The following is a 21,861-nucleotide window of genomic DNA, read 5'->3' as shown; positions in this document are numbered from 1 at the left end:
TTGTTTTGTGAAAGCTTTATACATTGCCATGATATAAGTGACATGGTTCAAAACAAAATTTAAAAAAAAAATCTATATTGGATCAGCCATCACCCAAGGCAACAATACTTTGGTTGCCATGCTATGGAGATCTAATGTCAAAATTATGGTAGAGTAAAAGTTGGGAACCAGAATGAAAAATGCTCTTGTCATAGCACAAAAATGCAAATATGTCCTGGGCAGAATTAGGGATGTACAAGACAGGAACTAGCTTTTTGTCTTACCTGGCAGCTTCCAAGACATTTAAATCAAAACATCTTTGCCAGCCACAGTAAACAATATATAATATCATATGAATGAAGAGCATATGTGCAATAGCTAAAAAAAGTTTTTCTGGGAGGATAAAATTTCTGGGGGTGGATTTGTTCCTTGGGGGATGACATAATGTATCATGTTACTTTACCTGACACAATGTATTATATTACGTGAGATAGGTACAAATACTAACAAGTAAAAAAGTGAGAACATGTCAAGATGTTTTAATCTAAATGTCTTTGAAGTCGCCAGATAAGTTGAAAAGCTAGTTCCCTTCTTTTACATCCCTTACTCTGCCCAGAACATATACACCTTTTTGTGCTATAATAGGAGCATTTTTCATTCTGGTTCAGTGATATAAATGTTTATGCACTGGTAGATGGCCCCTCTGGCCATGATGCACAACTAGCCATACTAAACAACTAATCTCTTTACAATGAAATGTTATCATGAATAACAGTTACAGTAATCTATGAACACACAAGATAATGTTTCAAGGCAGCACTTTAGGGAGCTGACTGAAAGGATGTGCACAATATGACAGAACTTTTCTAAAATTAATGTATTTACTGCTGGGCTTCTACCAATCTTCAACAGCTTCTTTCCCAAGGAAAAATAAAGTCTGGTACTACTATACCAAAAGAAGCCCTGGACCACAAAAGGGAATTAAATAACATCTGCACAGAAAAGGAAATTGTTTGAAATGCTTGGGACAAGTAGAGAAATAAGACTGATTTTATATTACCAGAAATACTGTACTGTACTAAGTGAAGTGATTAAAGAATCAAAGTCTGAATGCAACAATTCAGATAATAAAATTAAATCTATATGGGCAATAGTTAAATGAGGGACCAGGAAATCAGTTAGAAATGGGAGTACTTTGTTATTAAAGAAAACAGCCAAATAATAAATGATAGCAGCCGAGAAGACTATGAATTTAACAACCACTTCCTTGAAGTACCTCAGAAGATTGGTAGGGACAGTTCAAGGGATAAAGCAAACGAATATAAAAGCAAACGAATATAAACAAAAACCATTGCCTCATAGATACAGGCAAATTACAATTACTCCAGGCAAATTACAATTACTCCATGCTCTTCCAAAGAAACTGAGAACTTAATTAACTCCCTCACACAAAAAATTTGCATGGAGTTAATAACATCTTGAGGAAAGTACTAAAATTCTGCTCTTCACAGATATGCCATGTTTCCAGTCACATATGCAACACATCGCCATCACAGGGGATATTTCCAGACAGATTGAAAATATGCTATTTTCAAACAATTTTACAAGAATGGTAGTAAGACAGATATTAATAAGCACCAATTAATCTCATACTTACCTCCTAAATGAAAATATAGGAAAAAATTATGTGTGCACGAACAGTAACACACCACTCTGAAAATAAGTTACTTAGTCAGTCTCAGTTTGTATTTCAAAAGGATTTCTCTACAGTATACGCTATTTTTAAATTTACAAATGAGATAATACAAAATTTGAACGACAAAATATTGCCAACTGGTATCTTATGTTACGTGTCAAATGCATTTGATTGTGCAGTTCATATCCTTCTCTGAGAGAAGCTCAGATATGGTAGTACAGAGCTTGCTGGCAACTGTTTTTCATCCTATCTAACTAAAAGGACGCAATGTGTTGCATTAACAAATACAGGAAGTGTACACATTGAAACAGCATCTTCAGAATGGGGAATAATCACTACAGGTGTAAAACAGAGATCGATACTGGGTCCGTTCTTGTTCTTGTTACATTCACTGATGTGCAAAACTTAAGGATGTGCATGATGTGCAACAGCCAAGAAATGTAGCATGATGAAACTTGGACCATACGTAGAAAGAACTGTTACATTGTAGTACAGAAAGTACACTACCGGCCATTAAAATTGCTACACCACGAAGATGACGTGCTACAGACGCTTAATTTAACCGACAGGAAGATGATGCTGTGATATGCAAATGATTAGCTTTTCAGAGCATTTACACAAGGTTGGCGCCGGTGGCAACACCTACAACGTACTGACATGAGGAAAGTTTCCAACCGATTTCTCATACACAAACAGCAGTTGGCCGGTGTTGCCTGGTGAAATGTTGTTGTGATGCCTTGTGTAAGGAGAAGAAATGTGTACCATCATGTTTCTGACTTTGATAAAGGTCGGATTGTAGCCTATCGTATCGCGACATTGCTGCTCGCGTTGGTCGAGATCCAATGACTATTAGCAGATTATGGAATCGGTGGGTTCAGAAGGGTAATACGGAATGCTGTGCTGGATCCTAACGGCCTCGTATCACTAGCAGTCAAGATGACAGGCATCTTATCCGCATGGCTGTAACGGATTGTGCAGCCACATCTCGATCCCTGAGTCAACAGATGGGTACGTTTGCAGGACAACAACCATCTGCATGAACAGTTCGACGATGTTTGCAGTAGCATGGAGTATCACCTCGGAGACCATGGCTGCGGTTACCCTTGGCGCTCCATCACAGACAGGAGCGTCTGCGATGGTGTACTCAACGACGAACCTGGGTGCACGAATGGCAAAACATCATTTTTTCGGATGAATCCAGGTTCTGTTTACAGCATCTTGATGGTCGCATCCATGTTTGGTGACATCGCGGTTAACGCACTTTGGAAGCGTGTATTCGTCATCGCCATACTGGCATATCATCCGGTGTGATGGTATGGGGTGCCATTGGTTACACGTCTGGGTCACCTCTTGTTCGCATTGATGGCACTTTGAACAGTGGATGTTACATTTCAGATGTGTTACGACCCATGGTTCTACCCTTCATTCGATCCCTGCAAAACCCTACATTTCAGCAGGATAATGCACTACCACATGTTTCAGGTCCTGTACGGGCCTTTCTGGATACAGAAAATGTTCGACTGCTACCCTGGCCAGCACATTCTCCAGATCTCTCACCAATTGAAAACGTCTGGTCAATGGTGGCCGAGCAAGTGGCTCGTCACAATACGCCCGTCACGACTCTTGATGAACTGTGGTATCGTGTTGAAGCTGCATGGGCAGCTGTACCTGTACATGCCATCCAAGCTCTGTTTCATTCAATGCCCAGGCGCATAAAGGCCGTTATTACGGCCAGATGTGGTTGTTCTGGGTACTGATTTCTCAGGTTCTATGAACCCAAATTGCGTGAAAATGTAATCACATGTCAGTTCTAGTATAATATATTTGTCCAATGAACACCCGTTTATCATCTGCATTTCTTCTTGGTGTAGCAATTTTAATGGCCAGTAGTGTAATTGAAAGAAATACATAAAGAGATAAACAGAAATTACACGTTTATTTACGGGCAATAGTTACATTGACATCATTGCAATTCATAATGATCCCCTGGACCATTACAAAAGATGGGATATAATTCTTAAAAGGGTGTCTGGTCACCACGGATGGCAATTCTTGCACTCCAACTTGCTCCCATGCTAGGCATAAGGTTGTTAAGGAGTTCCTGTGGTAGGACATTCCATTCATCCACCAGCACAATTGACAACTGGTGGAAGAGTGTTGGTGCATGTGGAAGTATTGCAATATGTCTCCCCGATGCAACCCCCATGTGCTGGTGGAAATTGTGGAAGGTTGTTGGTGCACGTGGATGTACTGCAGTATGTCTGCCCAACGCAACCCCCATGTGTTCCATGGGATTTAAGTCAAGAGAACAGGCAGGCCAGTGCATTTGCCTAACACCCTCTCATTTCATCTGCTTACTTTGATGCAGCTGCACATTGTCATCCATAAAAACAAAATTGGGCTGAATGTACCCGTGAAAATATGCACACTGGGAAGAAGTACAGCATCACAAAAATGTTGACCAGTGAGTGTATAGTGTGACATTATGTCCCCCACACCGTAACACTTGAGAGACCAAAATGGTCAAGTTCAACAACCTGTAATGTCCCGGGAACCATTGCAAATTATGGTCACTTCAGCATAATTACTGTCTTTGGAAAAAAAATGTCATTTCTGGTCATCTCTTTCAGTTATCTTCCTCTAGCAGTTCTTTCTATGTGTGGTCCAAATTTTGTCAAAATGGTTCAAATGGCTCTGAGCACTATGGGACTCAACTGCTGTGGTCATAACTCCCCTAGAACTTAGAACTACTTAAACCTAACTAACCTAAGGACATCACACACATCCATGCCCGAGGCAGGATTCGAACCTGCGACCGAAGCGGTCGTGCGGTTCCAGACTGTAGCGCCTTTAACCGCTCGGCCACTCCGGCCGGCCCAAATTTTGTCATATGTTAATTGTCAATGACACATCAAGTGACAGTAATTTTCAATCTCAAATTCTAATCATTCAGTAATGTCATATGGAATTGTGTTTTGCAGCAATTCATCTTTAGAAAAGAATGTTATCACCGAACAAAAGTGTAGGTACCATTAGAATAATACGTTGTGCTCACACTCAATCATCTGATTCACAAATGTTTAATAAGATAGGTATTTTAACTGTATCATTGTAGTACATATTTTCTCTCATGAAATTTGTTGTAAATAGTCCAGTTGAGTTCTGAAGAAAAAATGACGTCCTTAATTACAAAATATATAAACAGATTACCTTACTTACTCTTCATTAAAACTGATTTTAACTCAGAAAAGGGGGAATAATGCTGTCACTAAAATCTTTGATCACTTATGTAATGATACCAAATGCCTGACAGTGAACTGTAAAAGTTCCAACTGGGTGACACCCTTTAGTCTACGTGTAGACACGTTCAGAGTACCAGGTAGGAGGACTGGTGGCACGCATAAACACGTTCAGGGAACACAGGAACAGGCACAAAGGCACGCGCGTTACCACGTCCAGAGCAGTTAGAGGGTTAATAAAGAAAATAATGAAATTCTGGAAGTAATGCCAGATGGGATGTAGGAAGCTATTCAAAGTATGAAGAAAGGAAGGCACTAGGGAACGGCTAAAGCTGGAGGGAAACTAGTACATAAGGAACTTGCAAAATTGTTTGCAAAGGCGGGTAATTCTCAGAACAGGAACAATGTCGTAAATGTTCTACTACACAAGAAAGTGGATAGATGTAAGACATAAAGAATTTATAGTCTCATTAGCCTCCTTTTTGTAATGTACAAGAGATGCGGTAAAACTGTCACCACCTGCTTCTGGTAAAGGTACAAGCTGACTTTAGAAATGGATATAGAACAATGAACCATTTACAAGTGTTGTACAATATTACAGAATGTAACAGTGAGTATGAATCACCACTTGTCTGTGATTTATAGATTACATGAAAGTTTTTGACTTGGTTTCAATTAAATATGAGCCCTTAAAAAGCAGGTCACTACTTCAGCATGTGTTAGTATACTGAAGGCCGTAAACCAATGTGAGAGCTTTCATTGGATTTATCATGACAGCAAAAATTTTTAAATTAAAAGAGAAGTCAAATATGGATATTGGAAAGCCAAAGAATATGTCTTCATGGAACATATCTGAAAAACCTTTGTTTTGCAGATAATACTGTACTGTGTGTGTCAAGTGCAGATAAATATGCCCTGCTTAAACTGAATGCCCTTTTGAGCTCTTTTAATTTTGTTTCCAAAATTGAAATAGGTTGCACCATATTTGAGTGAAGTCTTTATTATCTCTCAAAATGAATAATTGCTTAATTAATGATTAAATACAACTTAAATATAAACATATGACACATTGTGATGTGGATAACTGATGGATGTAGTTCAAATCAACTGTAAAATCAAAAGTATTTAACATCCAGATACAAGGTGATCATTGGTAGTAAATTATCCATTCAACTATCATTTGAAACTTCATTCGCAACCATGGCTATAAAGATCAGTGAGCTGTTAATTTTTATGATTAATGTAACTACTGCTTTAGGCAAACTGCTACAACTTCTTTAATTTTTATTGTACAATCATTTCAGCATACTTGCAATTTTTCTAGAAGTGTTTAAAGGTGTGGAACTTTATTTCAGATCTATCAAAAAACAGTTCTTGTTTTAGGTGAACAAGAGGCTCACCGCTACAGCTTTGCATTTGTACCAGAAACTGGGTCAGTCCCAAGTAATTTTGTGGTGGCCAGTAAAATACACACTCATTTGACTCACTGTCATTCAGCTTCCTATTCTGGCTACCTCACTATTTGAGACAGATAATCAAGCATTGACATGGGTGGTAGCAAGGCTGTGAAAAACAAGATGTATACCTAGATAGGCTGTCAAGATCTTGGCATTTTGTTTTAGTGTGCACCATATTAGGGGCACTGATAATTAGGTCACTGATGCTTTGAGGCACATATCTCAATGTGAGAATGAGGAGAACTGTGGTAAGGAGCAGCACCAAGAAAAGGGTTTAATAGCTATTGTGTTAGGGGAGATACTGGAACAGTTTAGGGGCCTGTGAGAAAGGCAAGATGATAATGGTCATTTGGGCACTATAAAGGAATGCATTAACAAGGATGAGGCAGTGCCTGGATACTCTATCCATAAGGGATTATTATGTTTTAGAACCCACAATGATGAAAGATATAAAATTTGCTTAATCCAGGAATTAGTTCCTCGCATGTTCAAATATTTCCGTCACTCTCTATGTGGAGGACACCTGGGGATGTACAAAACAATAACGTGCATTAAAGAATATCCTACTTGGCCCTTTTTGAATAGTGATGTCTGGAAACTGGTCAGGCACTGCGAGGAGTGTATTTGCACTAAACCAAACCCTGACACCCAACTGGGTGAGCTCAGTACTGATCAGGCTGACCACCCAACGGATAACATTTTTATTGATTACCTGGTGCTCTTTCCTCACACCAAACACTGCCATAGGTATGTGTTAGTTGTTATGGATGTGTTTACCCATTTCGTATCGCTCCCGCAAAGCCAAGCTAGTATTAGCAGTGCTACTGTGAGACACCTGAGCCAAATCCTCTCAATATCTGGTGCACCGAAGGTCCTGGTTAGTGATGATGTGCCAGCATTTATGTCCTAAGAATTTCAAAAATTCTGCTTTGCAAGTCCCATAGCATAGGTGACCACCACTCCTAATCATCTGCAGCCCTTGTTCATCAAATGAGTAAATCATAATCTTAAGGTGACCTTGACAAGTTATCATCATAAATCTCAGACCAGGTGGCACGAATTCCTCAGATGGCTAACCTCCACTGAATCATATTCTCCAAGCTAATGTTTTCCTTCTTAGGTAACTTTTCACTGTCAAATTTACTGTCCATTAATGATCTTCTCCCAGCAGACAACGATCCTAAGACTGTCTGGAAGAACTGGGAAGCTGTCCAGAACAACATCCGGCTGGAGCATCATAGGGTGGTTGTTGTTGTTGTGGTCTTCAGTACTGAGACTGGTTTGAAGCGGCTCTCCATGCTACTCTATCCTGTGCAAGCTTCTTCATCTCCCAGTACCAAATGCAGCCTACATCCTTCTGAATCTGCTTAGTGTACTCATCTCTCGGTCTCCCTCTACGATTTTTACCCTCCACGCTGCCCTCCAGTACCAAATTGGTGATCCCTTAATGCCTCAGAACATGTCCTACCAACCGATCCCTTCTTCTAGTCAAGTTGTGCCACAAACTCCTCTTCTTCCCAATTCTATTCAATACCTCCTCATTAGTTATGTGATCTACCCATCTAATCTTCATCATTCTTCTGTAGCACCACATTTCGAAAGTTTCTATTCTCTTCTTGTCTTAACTATTTATCGTCCATGTTTCACTTCCATACAACACTTAAATCAATACTCAATGTTAACAAATTTCTCTTCTTCAGAAACTCTTTCCTTGCTATTGCCAGTCTACATTTTATATCCTCTCTACTTCGACCATCATCAGTTATTTTGTTCCCCAAATAGCAAAACTCCTTTACTACTTTAAGTGTCTCATATCCTAATCTAATTCCCTCAGCATCACCTGATTTAATTTGACTACATTCCATTATCCTTGTTTTGCTTTTGTTGATGTTCATCTTATATCCTCCTTTCAAGACACTGTCCATTCCGTTCAACTGCTCTTCCAAGTCCTTTGCTGTCTCAGACAGAATTACAATGTCATCGGCGAACCTCAAAGTTTTTATTTCTTCTCCATGGATTTTAATACCTACTCCGAATTTTTCTTTTGTTTCCTTTACTGCTTGCTCAATATACAGATTGAATAGCATCGGGGAGAGGCTACAACCCTGTCTCACTCCCTTCCCAACCACTGCTCCCCTTTCATGTCTCTCGACTCTTATAACTGACATCTGGTTTCTGTACAAATTGTAAATAGCCTTTCGCTCCCTGTATTTTACCCCTGCCACCTTCAGAATTTGAAAGAGAGTATTCCAGTCAACATTGTCAAAAGCTTTCTCTAAGTCTACAAATGCTAGAAACGTAGGTTTGCCTTTCCTTAATCTTTCTCCTAAGATAAGTGGTAGGGTCAGTATTGCCTCACGTGTTCCAACATTTCTATGGAATCCAAACTGATCTTCCCCGAGGTAAGCTTCTACCAATTTTTCCATTCGTCTGTGAAGAATTCGCATTAGTAATTTGCAACTGTGACTTATTAAACTGATTGTTCGGTAATTTTCACATCTGTCAACACCTGCTTTCTTTGGGGTTGGAATTATTATATTCTTCTTGAAGTCTGAGGGTATTTCGCCTGTCTCATACATCATGCTCACCAGATGATAGAGTTTTGTCAGGACTGGCTCTCCCAAGGCTGTCAGTAGTTCTAATGGAATGTTGTCTACTCCCGGGGCCTTGTTTCAATTCAGGTCTTTCAGTGCTCTGTGAAACTCTTCACACAGTATCATATCTCCCATTTCATCTTCATCTACATCCTCTTCCATTTCCATAATATTGTCCTCAAGAACATCGCCTCTGTATAGACCCTCTATATACTCCTTCCACCTTTCTGCTTTCCCTTCTTTGCTTAGAACTGGGCTTCCATCTGAGCTCTTGATATTCATACAAGTGGCTCTCTTTTCTCCAAAGGTCTCTTTAATTTTCCTGTAGGCAGTATCTATCTTACCCCTCGTGAGATAAGCCTCTACATCCTTACATTTCTCCTCTAGCCATCCCTGCTTAGCCATTCTGCACTTCCTGTCGATCTCATTTTTGAGATGTTTGTGTTTCTTTTTGCCTGCTTCACTTACTGCATTTTTGTATTTTCTCCTTTCATCAATTAAATTCAGTATCTCTTCTGTTACCCAAGGATTTCTACTAGGCCTCGTCTTTTTACCAACTTGATCCTCTGCTGCCTTCACTATTTCATTCCTCAAAGCTACCCATTCTTCTTCTACTATATTTCTTTCCCCCATTCCTGTCAATTGTTCCCTTATGCTCTCCCTGAAACTCTGTACAAGCTCTGGTTCTTTCAGTTTATCCAGGTCTCATCTCCTTGTTTCTTCAGTTTTAATCTACAGTTCATAACCAATAGATTGCCGTCAAGAGTCCACATCTGCCCCTGGAAATGTCTTACAATTTAAAATCTGGTTCCCAAATCTCTGAATTACCATTATATAATCTATCTGAAACCTTTTAGTATCTCCAGGGTTCTTCCATGTATACAACCTTCTTTCATGATTCTTGAACCAAGTGTTAGCTATGATTAAGTTATGCACTGTGCAAAATTATACCAGGCGGCTCCCTCTTTCATTTCTTAGACCCAATCCATATTCACCTACTACTTTTCCTTCTCTTCCTTTTCCTACTGTCGAATTCCAGTCACCCATGACTATTAAATTTTCATCTCCCTTCACTACCTGAATAATTTCTTTTATCTCATCACACATTTCATCAATTTCTTCATCATCTGCAGAGCTAGTTGGCATATAAACTTGTACTACTGTAGTAGGCGTGGGCTTCATGTCTATCTTGGCCACAATAATGCGTTCACTATGCTGTTTGTAGTAGCTTACCCGCACTCCTATTTTTTATTCATTATTAAACCTACTCCTGCATTACCCCTATTTGATTTTGTATTTATAACCCTGTCTTCAGCTGACCAAAAGTCTTGTTCCTCCTGCCACCGAACTTCACTAATTCCCACTATATCTAACTTCAACCTATCCATTTCCCTTTTAAAATTTTCTAACCTACCTGCCCGATTAAGGGATCTGACATTCCACACTCCGATCCGTAGAACGCTAGTTTTCTTTCTCTTGATAACGACATCCTGTCGAGTAGTCCCTGCCCGGAGATCCGAATGGGGGACTATTATACCTCCAGAATATTTTACCCAAGAGGACGCCATCATCATTTAACCATACAGTAAAGTTGTATGCCCTTGGGAAAAATTACGGCTGTAGTTTCCCCTTGCTTTTAGCCGTTCGCAGTACCACAACAGCAAGGCCGTTTTGATTAGTGTTACAGGGCCAGATCAGTCAATCATCCAGACTGTTGCCCCTGCAACTACTGAAAAGGCTGCTGCCCCTCTTCAGGAACCACACATTTGTCTGGCCTCTCAACAAATACCCCTCCGTTGTGGTTGCACCTACGGTATGGTTATCTGTATTGTTGAGGCACGCAAGCCTCCCCACCAACGGCAAGGTCCATGGTTCATGGAGGGGGGGGGGGGGGGGGGGGGGGGGGGAGGCAAAGGTGGCACGTTATTATAAGGGCAAGCATCCTATCTCCCTGCAGCCTTGGAGCTTGGTGTATCTAAGAAATCGTTTGGCACAGAGTAAAGGGGTATCCAGGGCACAACAGCCAGCTCAAGTTTGCCAGGGGGGACCAAGGTAGCATGGAAGGTTGAGCCCAGATCAGTCAACCCCACACCGCCTTGTCCCACATTAAGGAGTGGGGGAAGGGGGGGGGGGGAGGGGAAGGGTGGGTTGTTCATGATGCATGGCAGTATTTCTGGTGTGCTACACACTATCAACTCTGCTCTCTTCCTGGTTACATCTTTGGCAGAGGCAAGGTGACAGCAAAAAGGCAGGCTAGATCACGAGGAATGGCTATACAGAGGTGCAAGCAGCTTGCCAGAGGGAGGTGTTTACTCTGCTAGTGTAAGTGACTGAAGGTATGTTGTGTGGGGCCTGGTGCCAGGCTCCCTTGAGAAGCCGAACAGAGTCCCAAGACGGCAGCTGCTTGAAGAAGATGTCGTTGGACACCATACCCACAATGCGGAAGAGCTGTGTGAAGTCACTGTAACTGTGGAAAGATTCAGCCATCTGTTGGAAGGCAATAAACTTCCTTTTTATTTGATGAGAACATCTCCAATTCATAGCCACAAACTTATATGTGCTAAAATATGCTTGCTCCTTCACTTCAGTTTGCTTTTGTGCTTTCCTGACCTGGTATCAATGATTGATAATCAGCTACGACATTTCCAATTCACCTTGTGATTTATATTTTCCTGCTCTCTCAGGCATAAGCATGACATTTTTGTCTGCTCATGAGGTTTGATCAGCTGATACAGTGAGCTCACGTCTGTTTGTAATCATTTTGCTCTCTTGAGCATTGAGATCATATGGTGTAAAAGTTTTGTATTTCATTAACTTGTTCTGTTCTGTGTATGTTGCAGCAGTAACTTGTATACATACATAATGAGAGAATTATTGTTCTATACTTTTTTCTATTACCGCTGAATTGGTGTGACAGTTGTGCACCATCCGTATTTTGAAAATGAAAGGCTTGTGCACAGGCAAGAATGCTTGCACTGTAATAGGATACTTGTGTCTGATTAGGTAAAAATTGAGAACTTTCTGTGGATGAGTGAGCACAAGTCTGCTTCTCCACTTTTGTAGTGTAAAGATTAGAGTTTTTGAGTTTTGATTTTCTTTATAATTAATTGGTGGAGTAATTTCTCATTATGTATTTTACAGTAGTAATCAGTGTATTACATGACTGACAAGAGTCTTGAGGTTCCTTCTGGCCTCGATGCAAACTGGCAATGATAGCGGCACACTGGGTGCATATTGTAAATATTGAATGGACGAGAATGCACACAAAGCAATAAGGTACACATCTTTACTGAATTAAGAATGATCAGCCATCTGATATAGATGCCATAAGTATTACAGTTAATCTTTTGTTTTGTCAATTCAGTTGTAATTTTTAGTGCTGTTTCATCTCTTATGTAAGTGTGCATTGCTGTGAGAGGCATGCACAGATGTGTATTATTTAGTGTTTCTCTTGAAAGGTCACACTAAATGGTAGCTATTACTTTTGTTGGTCCACTTACATTTAAAGAATTGGTTACAACCATGAAAATTTATACTGGCTCAGCTGTAAGTTTTCTAGTAAGGCCTCCTCACTGCAGAATTCTGATTTTGGTATGCACAAGTACCTGCCCTGCTGATTTTGGTTGGCCTCCTTTTGACTTGAGGTACCTGTTGGGATTGGCCTCTTGGTTGCATAAATTAATAATTTCTGCAAAGGTATGAGATTGGTTAATTGGGGAAGCTGTGAGTGATTGCTTCAAGTTGGGCTAGTGTGTCAATGAGTGTTTAAATTCTTGTCGCTCCAATGCTTAACTGTGTAACTGCGTAGGCAAAAACCGAGGTGTGGTATTATTTAAAGAATACTATCAGTAACTGATTGCCTGCAGCAGTGCCACAAGATTAAACTCACTCTGTACTGTGTGTTGGCAGCACTGCGACTCCCATGTTCTGTATAATAATTCAGCTAATTTGGCATAACTGAACAGTACTTGCACTTTAGATTTTATGTACTTGTACATTTTTTTTAATGGTCCCAAGACTATTTGTGCACCAAGAGTACTTATTCCACATACCTGTGAGTATTAAGGGCTGCAAGTGCATAATATCGATTTCAAGATATTAACTCAGTAATACTCAGTAATACTATGCAGCCTTGTCACTGTCTGTTGTTTTATAAAGGAGAGTAAATTTTAGATTTGTGTCTCCACTAGGACTGTTGATATTGTTAGAAATATTGGGAACCTGATATATAGATATTTAAAAAAAAAAAAATCATTATTGACCCTCGGCATATCGACAAAAAGTATCGGTATATCAAAGGAAAAAATATCGACATATTGGTCTATAAAAATATTGGCTACACATTGTAAATATACTGGTGATTTTAGAGTTGTATATTTAAGTATTGATTTATTATTCTGTACCGCAACAAACTAGCATCCTGCCTATCCCCCTCAGAGCAAGAATTGAAAGAAAAACAATTTGAAAATTTGTATGTTAGTAATGGGCCTCTGTGCAGATGAAAAGCTTGTATTACAATACTTTTTTGGTCGACTGTTGTGTTGGTAATTAACAACTGTGTACATGGTGCAGTGTCATGAAATATTTCATTCCAGTTAAACTCTCATACCTTATTTTCTTAATTAGTGATTGGCTATATGACCAAATAAACCTTTTTTCATGCTGATGTAGGAAAATTGCCTGTAGAAGATAATGCTGCAGTTTCTGTTGGTAGCAGTGAATGCCAGTTACGTCAGCATTTCCCCTCACACATCTCCACCCACTGCGAAGACCAATCTTGTCATTTAGATTTTTGTTCATCATTTTTAGCAACTGTTTTTGAAAAACGCCGATGTGAAGAAATAGCACACTAAAAAACAATTCCCTTCACACTGCCATAACCCTCCCCCCTTCCCAGTACAATTGGACTTCTTCTTTTGTGCCATCTATACTTGCTTCCCACAATCACATAGTCAAGGAGAAAGACTGGATGTGATGAAAGCTCAAACAGTAGTAAGACTCCTTCACACTATAAAACTAAAATTATGTTCTACTACAATTTCAAGAGAATTATTTCAAATATTTACCAAAAATCACAAAAAATATAATATAAAATAAAAATAGCGGAACTCAATATTGCCATTTTAATAATGACATATCAATTTTCATATCAACATATTGATATATCAGGGAAGAAAATATCACCAATATATATCGATATTTTCTCAGGGAAATATCAATATATCAATATTTTATCAACAGCAACAGCCCTCATCTCCACATTACTAACTGTATTACTGTATATTTAAGTAAGGAAATTATTTGGTGGCATTATCACATTATTATAAAGATTAGTTCATGCCTTTTAACAGATTTCCACAAAATTTTGCTGTCTGTAATTTTTTTAATTGTGTAAATAAACTCACTTTTAACTTTGGACTTCATTTAGTTGGGAACCAGTACCTTATGCGTTCCAAACCTAGTTCCCTACCGAATCAATGGTAACAGAGCATGGTTGAGTGGAGGGGCAGGGTTCTAATCCTGCTGCAGAGGCATTTAGGAAATGCTCGAATTATCAGCCATCATTTTCCTACAGCCTAGCCATACTGATCACCTGACCTTAACCCATGTGACTTCTGGCTGTGTGGTTATCTGAAAGATGTTGTTTAAGTGCTCCAATTACAAACGTAGCTGAACTGAAGGCATTCATTGCACAACACATTCTGAACATGACCCCTGAGACACTCCGATTTGTTGTGGAACATGCTGTTTCTTGGTTTCAGCTCATGGCAGAAAACGTTGGCAGAAAATGGTGGCCAGCATAGTGAACTGTCTTGTGAAACTGATGTAATTTTGCTTTTTATGCAGTTTTCAACCCCAGGACAATAAAAAAACCAATGTCAATTTGCTTTTCTGCAGTTTTTGTCCCCAGCATAATTAAAAACTGATGCCATTTTGTTTTATATGCAGTTTTTGGCCACAGGACAATTAAAAACTGATTTTTTCCATGCAATACGGTACGATCTTGTCATGGTGGATGGGCTTATCTAACTACCAGTGATAAAACTGTTGACTGTTGAACTTGTGCATTCACACACATTGAACAGTACGGATGGTGTAATGTGCAACTCAAACCAGAGCCATTGTACTGTGATTCATCAGTCATTTGTAGCCGACCCCAGATTCTTTGATCGATTTGCAGTAGGGGACCAAAAACAGTGAAGTCATCAGACCCATCGCGTTAGGAAAGGATGGGGAAGGAAGTTGGCTGTGCCATCTGAAAGGAACCATCCTGGCATTTGCCTGAAGTGGTTTAGGGAAATCACAGAAAACCTAAATTAGAATGGTCAGACACGGGTTTGAACTGTTGTCCTCCCACATGTGAGTCCCGTGTGCTGACCACTGCGCCACCTCGCTTGGTGGGCCAACCTCATTTATGTTACGATGTTCACTGGATCATCTATTGGTAAAATTTTTATTATTATTATTATTATTTTTATTCTTTTGACATTTCCCCCTGCCTCTATAATATGTTGTTGAAATGTGATGTCATTCTGAGTAGTGGTTTTCTTTCTACAGCATTTTAAAACTGGAAATTTAATTATGGACATCCTGTATCATTAGGTGTGGCCCTCACTTGTGAGGAATGCTTTTCTTTTTCCCAGTTCTGTCACCTCAACTCAGTTCATCCAACATACAATTTACCATGCAAGTGGAACAGGATGGTGCCCTCCCATTTCTTGACTTCCTAGTGAAACAGAACCTAGATGACAAACTGGCACACAGTGAGTACAGAAAGTTTGCACACACTGCCTCCAGTGGTCACCATATCTCCCAATATGAAGGCATCTTAGTCACACTATGACCCATCTGCGATCAAGACAGTCTTCTAACTGAGGTGATGCACCTGGAGACAACAATCCATGGAAATGGGCACAGCAGCAAACATATATGGGGTGCATTTGGACAGGTTGTACAGAGACAACAGCAGGAAGAAAGAGAAGAGCACAAATCATTAGCACGCATCTTGTTTTTCTGCAATACTTCCAGAAAAGTAAGCAGAGTCTTGGAAGTGACACAATGTCAAATGAGTATTTCATCATCCGCTAAGACCCTGACACTACTAGCGTCAGTTAAGGATGGTCTAAGCCTTCACTAATGAGGGATCTACCAAATCCCCTGCCAATGTGGCAAAGTATACACTGGAGAAATTGAATGCATTATAGAAGAGAGATGCCATGAACACAGATCAAATGGTTCAAATGGCTCTGAGCTCTACGGGACTTAACATCTGAGGTCATCAGTCCCCTAGAACTTAGAACTACTTAAACCTAACTAACCTAAGGACATCACACACATCCATGCCCGAGGCAGGATTCTAACCTGTGACCGTAGCGATCGCACGGTTCCACACTGAAGCGCCTAGAACCGCTCGGCTGGCCGTGAACACAGATGCTGTACTGAATAATACTAAATAACTAAATCAGTGATTGTCAACTATAGCACAAAAACTGGCTATACTATAGATTACAACAGAACCGAGATACTTAGGCAATCTTCCTCCTTCTGTGGTTGTGTGATTAAAGAGTTCATTGAAAGTAAGGTCCAAGACAGTCTAACTAACAAGACAGTGGCCTAAAACTGAGCCGAGAAAAAGAAAACTTTTCCCATACAGTGAGGTCTGCATTCGATGACAACAGCATGGACACTGGTGACCACAGCTCACAGCCACCCTCACCACCACCACCGCCTATCACAGTGAGTGCTCTGATAGTGACAGGAGCAGAGTGACAGAGGGGTAATGGCCAATATATACAAGACAGCAACAAGAGCGCAACAGCAGTCATCAGAAACCACCTGTAAACGGCAACGAGTCTGTTCGCCAAATTATCACAGACAGGTGACGTGACCCAAACAGATTCATTCTTTCATTCCCTCTGTTCATGCATGTGCTATTACTATTACTTTACTCCTCCTCAATTTTCTTTTTCTTCTCTTTCACTACAGGCTCAAAATTTTTGTTATGCTGGTTTATTATCATTTTTTGTTATAAATGCAGTACCAGATTGGACAGTTCCACACATTTTCTTCACCATACAGTAAAAAAAATACAGATGCATATTTATCAGCCCCTCTCCTTGGTCTCTCATTTATAACAATGGTACAGCAACATCATTTTCTGCCCCCCCCCCCCCCCCCCCCCCCCCCCGTTTCTTTGTCACCCATTCCACTTCTTGCCAGAGCCTTTATAATATCACCTTCACACATCATGGTCATGCACCTTCACACATCATGGTCATGACCTACTGATTACCTTTGTCATTAGTAGTAGCTCATGATGTGAAACATTTAAAAAGTGGATTATTGGCTCCAACTGAAAAATTTCTTTTTGACAGACCAGAATTTCTTGAAGGTGTATTCTCATATGATGGATCTAATATTCTGGCAGAGCCCTCCCTGCACAATAGTAGAAGGTGCACATTATTTGGTCTCCATGGAACCTTTTGCTGCCATTTACTGAATGATTAAGTTTCTTATACCAAAATCTATTGCCTTTGTCAAGTGCATGTATTTCTGACACTGCATTGCCTCTATAGAAAGCTTTTCATCACTTGGTATAACTTTTGCCATTACTCAGTCACTCAGCTGACTATGATTATTTTCTCAGTATATGTACAAATAATTCTTCCTCTCTATTCCTGAGACTAAATAAAAGGCTGTATGTGGACATTTCACTTTATTTTTCGGTTAAGTATGTAGCAATTTTGTGTAGTTATTTTTTTTTCTCCATTGGAAGTATCACAGATAATCACCACTGATAAAACATTTAAAAATAAAAGGAGCAAAATATGTATGTTAGAAAGGGTCATTTATTTAGTTGTATAGACTGGCTTCAACATGCCCGGATAGCTGTGTGTGTTAAAGTGCTGCTTCTGGGACAAGGAGGTGTGCAGACCGGCAACGAGGTTCCACGTGCCGACCAGCCCGGATGTGGTTTTTAGGCAGTTTTCAACATCCTATGTGAATATCAGGCTGGTACCCAAGTCCCAACTCAGTTACATGATCTGCAAACATTTAGAAAACTGCTGTTCACTTTCACACGAACAGCATTACACACAGAGAGTTGGGATACAAATATGCTGACCCGGAGGGTAATGGGGGTGGTGACAGGAAGGGTGTCTGGTCACCCCTTAAATTAACCATACCAAATCTGTTCAAACTTTCACTGATGCAGGACAATAGCACACGAAAAAGAAGGTGATTTAGACTGGCTTCAAATACTAAGACCATAGTCACAAAAAAGAAAGTTTCGTTGATGAGCATAGATCACTTAACTTAACCTCTTTACAAATTATATAGAAAAATTGGTTCCTGCTTACTGTAGTTGTGATTTTTCTCCGCATTCAGCAAGAGCAGTCAGGCCAGAGTCAAGAGATTCATTAATATGCACCCAACTTAAGTCCACCTCCACTAAACTATGATTCCATTTTTGCATAATCAGCTCCAAACCAGAAACATTTTTCCGTGAGATACAGCAACCTGAAAAATATGTTAGAAAGAATACGAGACCTGGAGAACAACTACTGCCATTCAGAAATAGAGTTATTGGAATAGAGGTAACAAATTGAACAATAATTTTTTAAATTCTCCATTCAGGATGTTTGTAACAAATAAAAAGAACCTTGTATTTCCCATATGGCTCTTTCAGTTACATCAGGGGACATTTCCTTACCTGTATGATTCTCTTCGCATTTACAAACTTCCTTGTCTTTAAAACTTACATCTTGTCATTCCCTTTTTGAAAATAAAAGCCAATAATTTTAATTTTTCTTCATTCCACATATGAAAACTTTTTCACATCTCCACACCATCTCTCCAATATTTCAGCTACAGTAATTAAAACAAACCCTTGTGTGACCTGAATGACAGTATTATTATCTGCCACACAGTGTACACAGACTTGCAGAATTTGTATGTACATAGATGTCTATTTCCTAACAATGATATCCACTGAAAATGTACCCCTGAGGAAAAAGAAAATTCAGTTTGGACTGCATTACCATGATCTAACATTAATTCACTTAGTGTCCCCAGACTTATGATTTCAGTTCCCCATTGGGGTATGCTACTGTGGTGATCTTCAGTCCAAAGATTGATGTTACTACATTCCAACATTTATGGTGTCTGTTTTGATATACAGTGGAACCTCGCGTTGTGAGCATAATTCAATCTAGAATCTTACTTGTAGTCTGAAACACTCATTAAGCAAAACAATTTATCCCATATAAATTAATGTAAAATACAATAATGTGTTCCATGCAGAAAAAGTACTAAATGTTTTTCTTATTCACGCCATTTATTCAAAGAAAATTTTACATACAGTACTATGTAATTTATTATTCACAATGCATGACTAATTATTTTTTACTAGGAAGCTATCTATAGCCATTTGTTTCTGCCGACACTTCAACACTTGGCAAAAATGCGACACTGCATTATTGTCACAAAATTTGTAGCATCCATAACAACTGCTTTATTGGGGTGATGATTTTCAATGTACGATGCAACCGATTACCGTGCTTTCAGCATTTCTCTTACTGCGCCAGAAGATTGCTGCTTTGCTGTTACTGCCTCCTCCTCCTCCTCCTCCTCCTCCTCCTCCTCCTCCCCCCCCCCCCCCCCCCCCGCCCTCTGCACAACTTTCTGTTGTAAAACACACTGCACCTGCATAAGCTCTTTAGTGATCACTTCTTGGCTGTGATCTTCCACAAGCTCATCGATATCATTGTTATTCACTTCTAGTCCCATGCTCTTCACCAAAGACACAATCTCACTGACTACAGGCTCCACAGGTACTGACTCAAATGCCTTAGCACCACATTCAACAAGGCACTCCAGCCAAAGCTTCTTTCAAGCAGATGTGAGAGTTCTCTTGGTAACCCCTTCCCATGCCTTTTCAATTATCTTGATGCAGGCAACGATGTTGAAGTGATATTTGCAAAACTCTCTGAGAGTGAGATTGGTAGCTTCAGTCAACTCAAAGCAATGCTCGAAGAGTGCTTTAGAGCAGAGCTTCTTAAAGTTAGAAATAATCCACTGGTCCACACGCTGGAGTAACAGAGTGGTGTTGGGAGGTACAAATTGGATCTTGACAAAATGAAATTCTTCAAGGTGGTGGTCTTGTAGGCCTGGAAAATGGGCAGGAGTGTTGTCCATAACAAGCAAGACATGGAGGGGCAGATTCATCTCAAGCAAATATTTTTTCACCAAAGGACCAAACACTTCACTGATTCAATCACAAAAAAGATCACGTCACCGAAGCCATGTTATCGAAGCTCCACGTCACATTTAACCTGCTCTTCTGGACTTTACACTTCTTGAAGGCTCGTGGAATTTCTGAATGGTAAACGAGCGGTGGTTTAATTTTCAAATCACCGCTTACATTGCCACAAAATAGCAGTGTGAGATGGTCTTTCATTGGCTTGTCACCAGGCAATGCATTCTACTCTGCTGTTATAAAGATACGCTTTGGCATCTTTTTCTAGAATAGATCCGTCTCATTACAATTAAAAACCTGTTACAGCAGATAACCCTCAGAATCTACGAGCATCTTGAAGTTGCTGATGAAGTTCTATTCTGCCTTCGTGTTGGAGCTGGCTGCTTTGCTGTGACTCACAGCACTGTGGATGTTGGTTCTTCTCTTAAACTTCTCAAACCATCCACAGCTTCCCTTAAACACTTCTTTGGCTGCTATGATCCTGGTGTCTTCTTAATGAGGTTGGTGAAAATCATTCTTGCCTTCTCACAAATGATGTTCCCGTTAATAGTGTTGCCTCTCAACCGCTTTTTATTTATCCATATAAGGAGCAACATTTTGATATTGTCCCTTTGAAGCATCTATCTTTTTAATCTTGTCCTTGTTCTTGAGGATAGTGCAAATAGTTGATGTAGATTGATTGTATGTGTGTGCTAAATCAGCAATGGTCACACCATGTTTGCATTTTTCTATGATTTTACATTTCATTTCTAAGATCATTTTCTTTCTCCTATGTTCATCTTCTTGTGGCTTTATCTTCAGGGACATTTCTATGAAGGTTATTAAAATTTGCACACAAAAAAACTGTGTGAACACAAGTTTAGAAAAATGTGTGATCACAAGCTGCACTGAGATGGTAGCAGAAAGAGCACTAAATCCAGACTGCAGTACACACTAAAGACATTGTTCATATGCCTTTGCTGACAATGAAACATTTCCCCTGTCACACCAAGCCCAAATGGCTGGTAATGTCACACTAAATCATTGTCATTCATTATGTGAAACATTGCTTGTCAACCGAGTCATTTTTTTTTTACAATTTGTTTTGCTCTTTATGCAAATTGTGTGTTATAGGAGGTGCTCGTTAAGTGAGGTGCCACTGTATAATAGTAATACAAATATCATAAAATACTACAAGCTTTTTTCATTTACTAGAGAACAGGCAGAAAGAAAACAACCTATGAATGCATAGACTTTACATCCAGCATGCAATGTTTTGTTAGTATGATTCAGCACATCACCAAAGCTCACTGTACTATCAGCAAATAATAAAGCACTCACTTAGTGTATAAATCTAAATTTCTCAAACAATTTAAAAATAACTTCATATCGAATTAGATAATCTACTACTTTACACCTGTGGCAGACAACTCTATGGAGACTACGAACTTTATATGCGTCTTTGTTCTGTTGCTGAATCGTAGATGTGAGGCATGAGCATTGATTTAATGACTGCCTGCATGGTCCAGTAGTTAGCGTTACTAAGAACTGACAGGGGGGCCTGACTTATTTTCAGTGACCACCTTAGACTCTAGAATGGGAGGCCAAATTGGAAGTTATTTGAATTAATAAGGTCTGTTATTGATACACAGACTATCAA

General features: G+C 39.7%; 1 protein-coding gene across 3 annotated transcripts in view; it reads right to left on the bottom strand.

Moving 5' to 3' along the window:
* Positions 1-21,861, bottom strand: part of LOC124722872 (F-box/LRR-repeat protein 6) — a 213,505-nt gene that overhangs the window by 67,988 nt on the left and 123,656 nt on the right. For all 3 annotated transcript variants that reach the window (XM_047248008.1, XM_047248006.1, XM_047248007.1), the window contains one exon: positions 18,325-18,484. In XM_047248008.1, the coding sequence (XP_047103964.1) occupies positions 18,325-18,484 (160 nt within the window). The remainder of the gene's footprint in view (positions 1-18,324; positions 18,485-21,861) is intronic.

The sequence above is a fragment of the Schistocerca piceifrons genome, chromosome X, assembly GCF_021461385.2.
Source record: "Schistocerca piceifrons isolate TAMUIC-IGC-003096 chromosome X, iqSchPice1.1, whole genome shotgun sequence".
NCBI lineage: Eukaryota > Metazoa > Arthropoda > Insecta > Orthoptera > Acrididae > Schistocerca > Schistocerca piceifrons.
The sequence above is the reverse complement of the archived record's forward strand: the minus strand, read 5'-3'. Positions and strand labels throughout refer to the sequence as shown.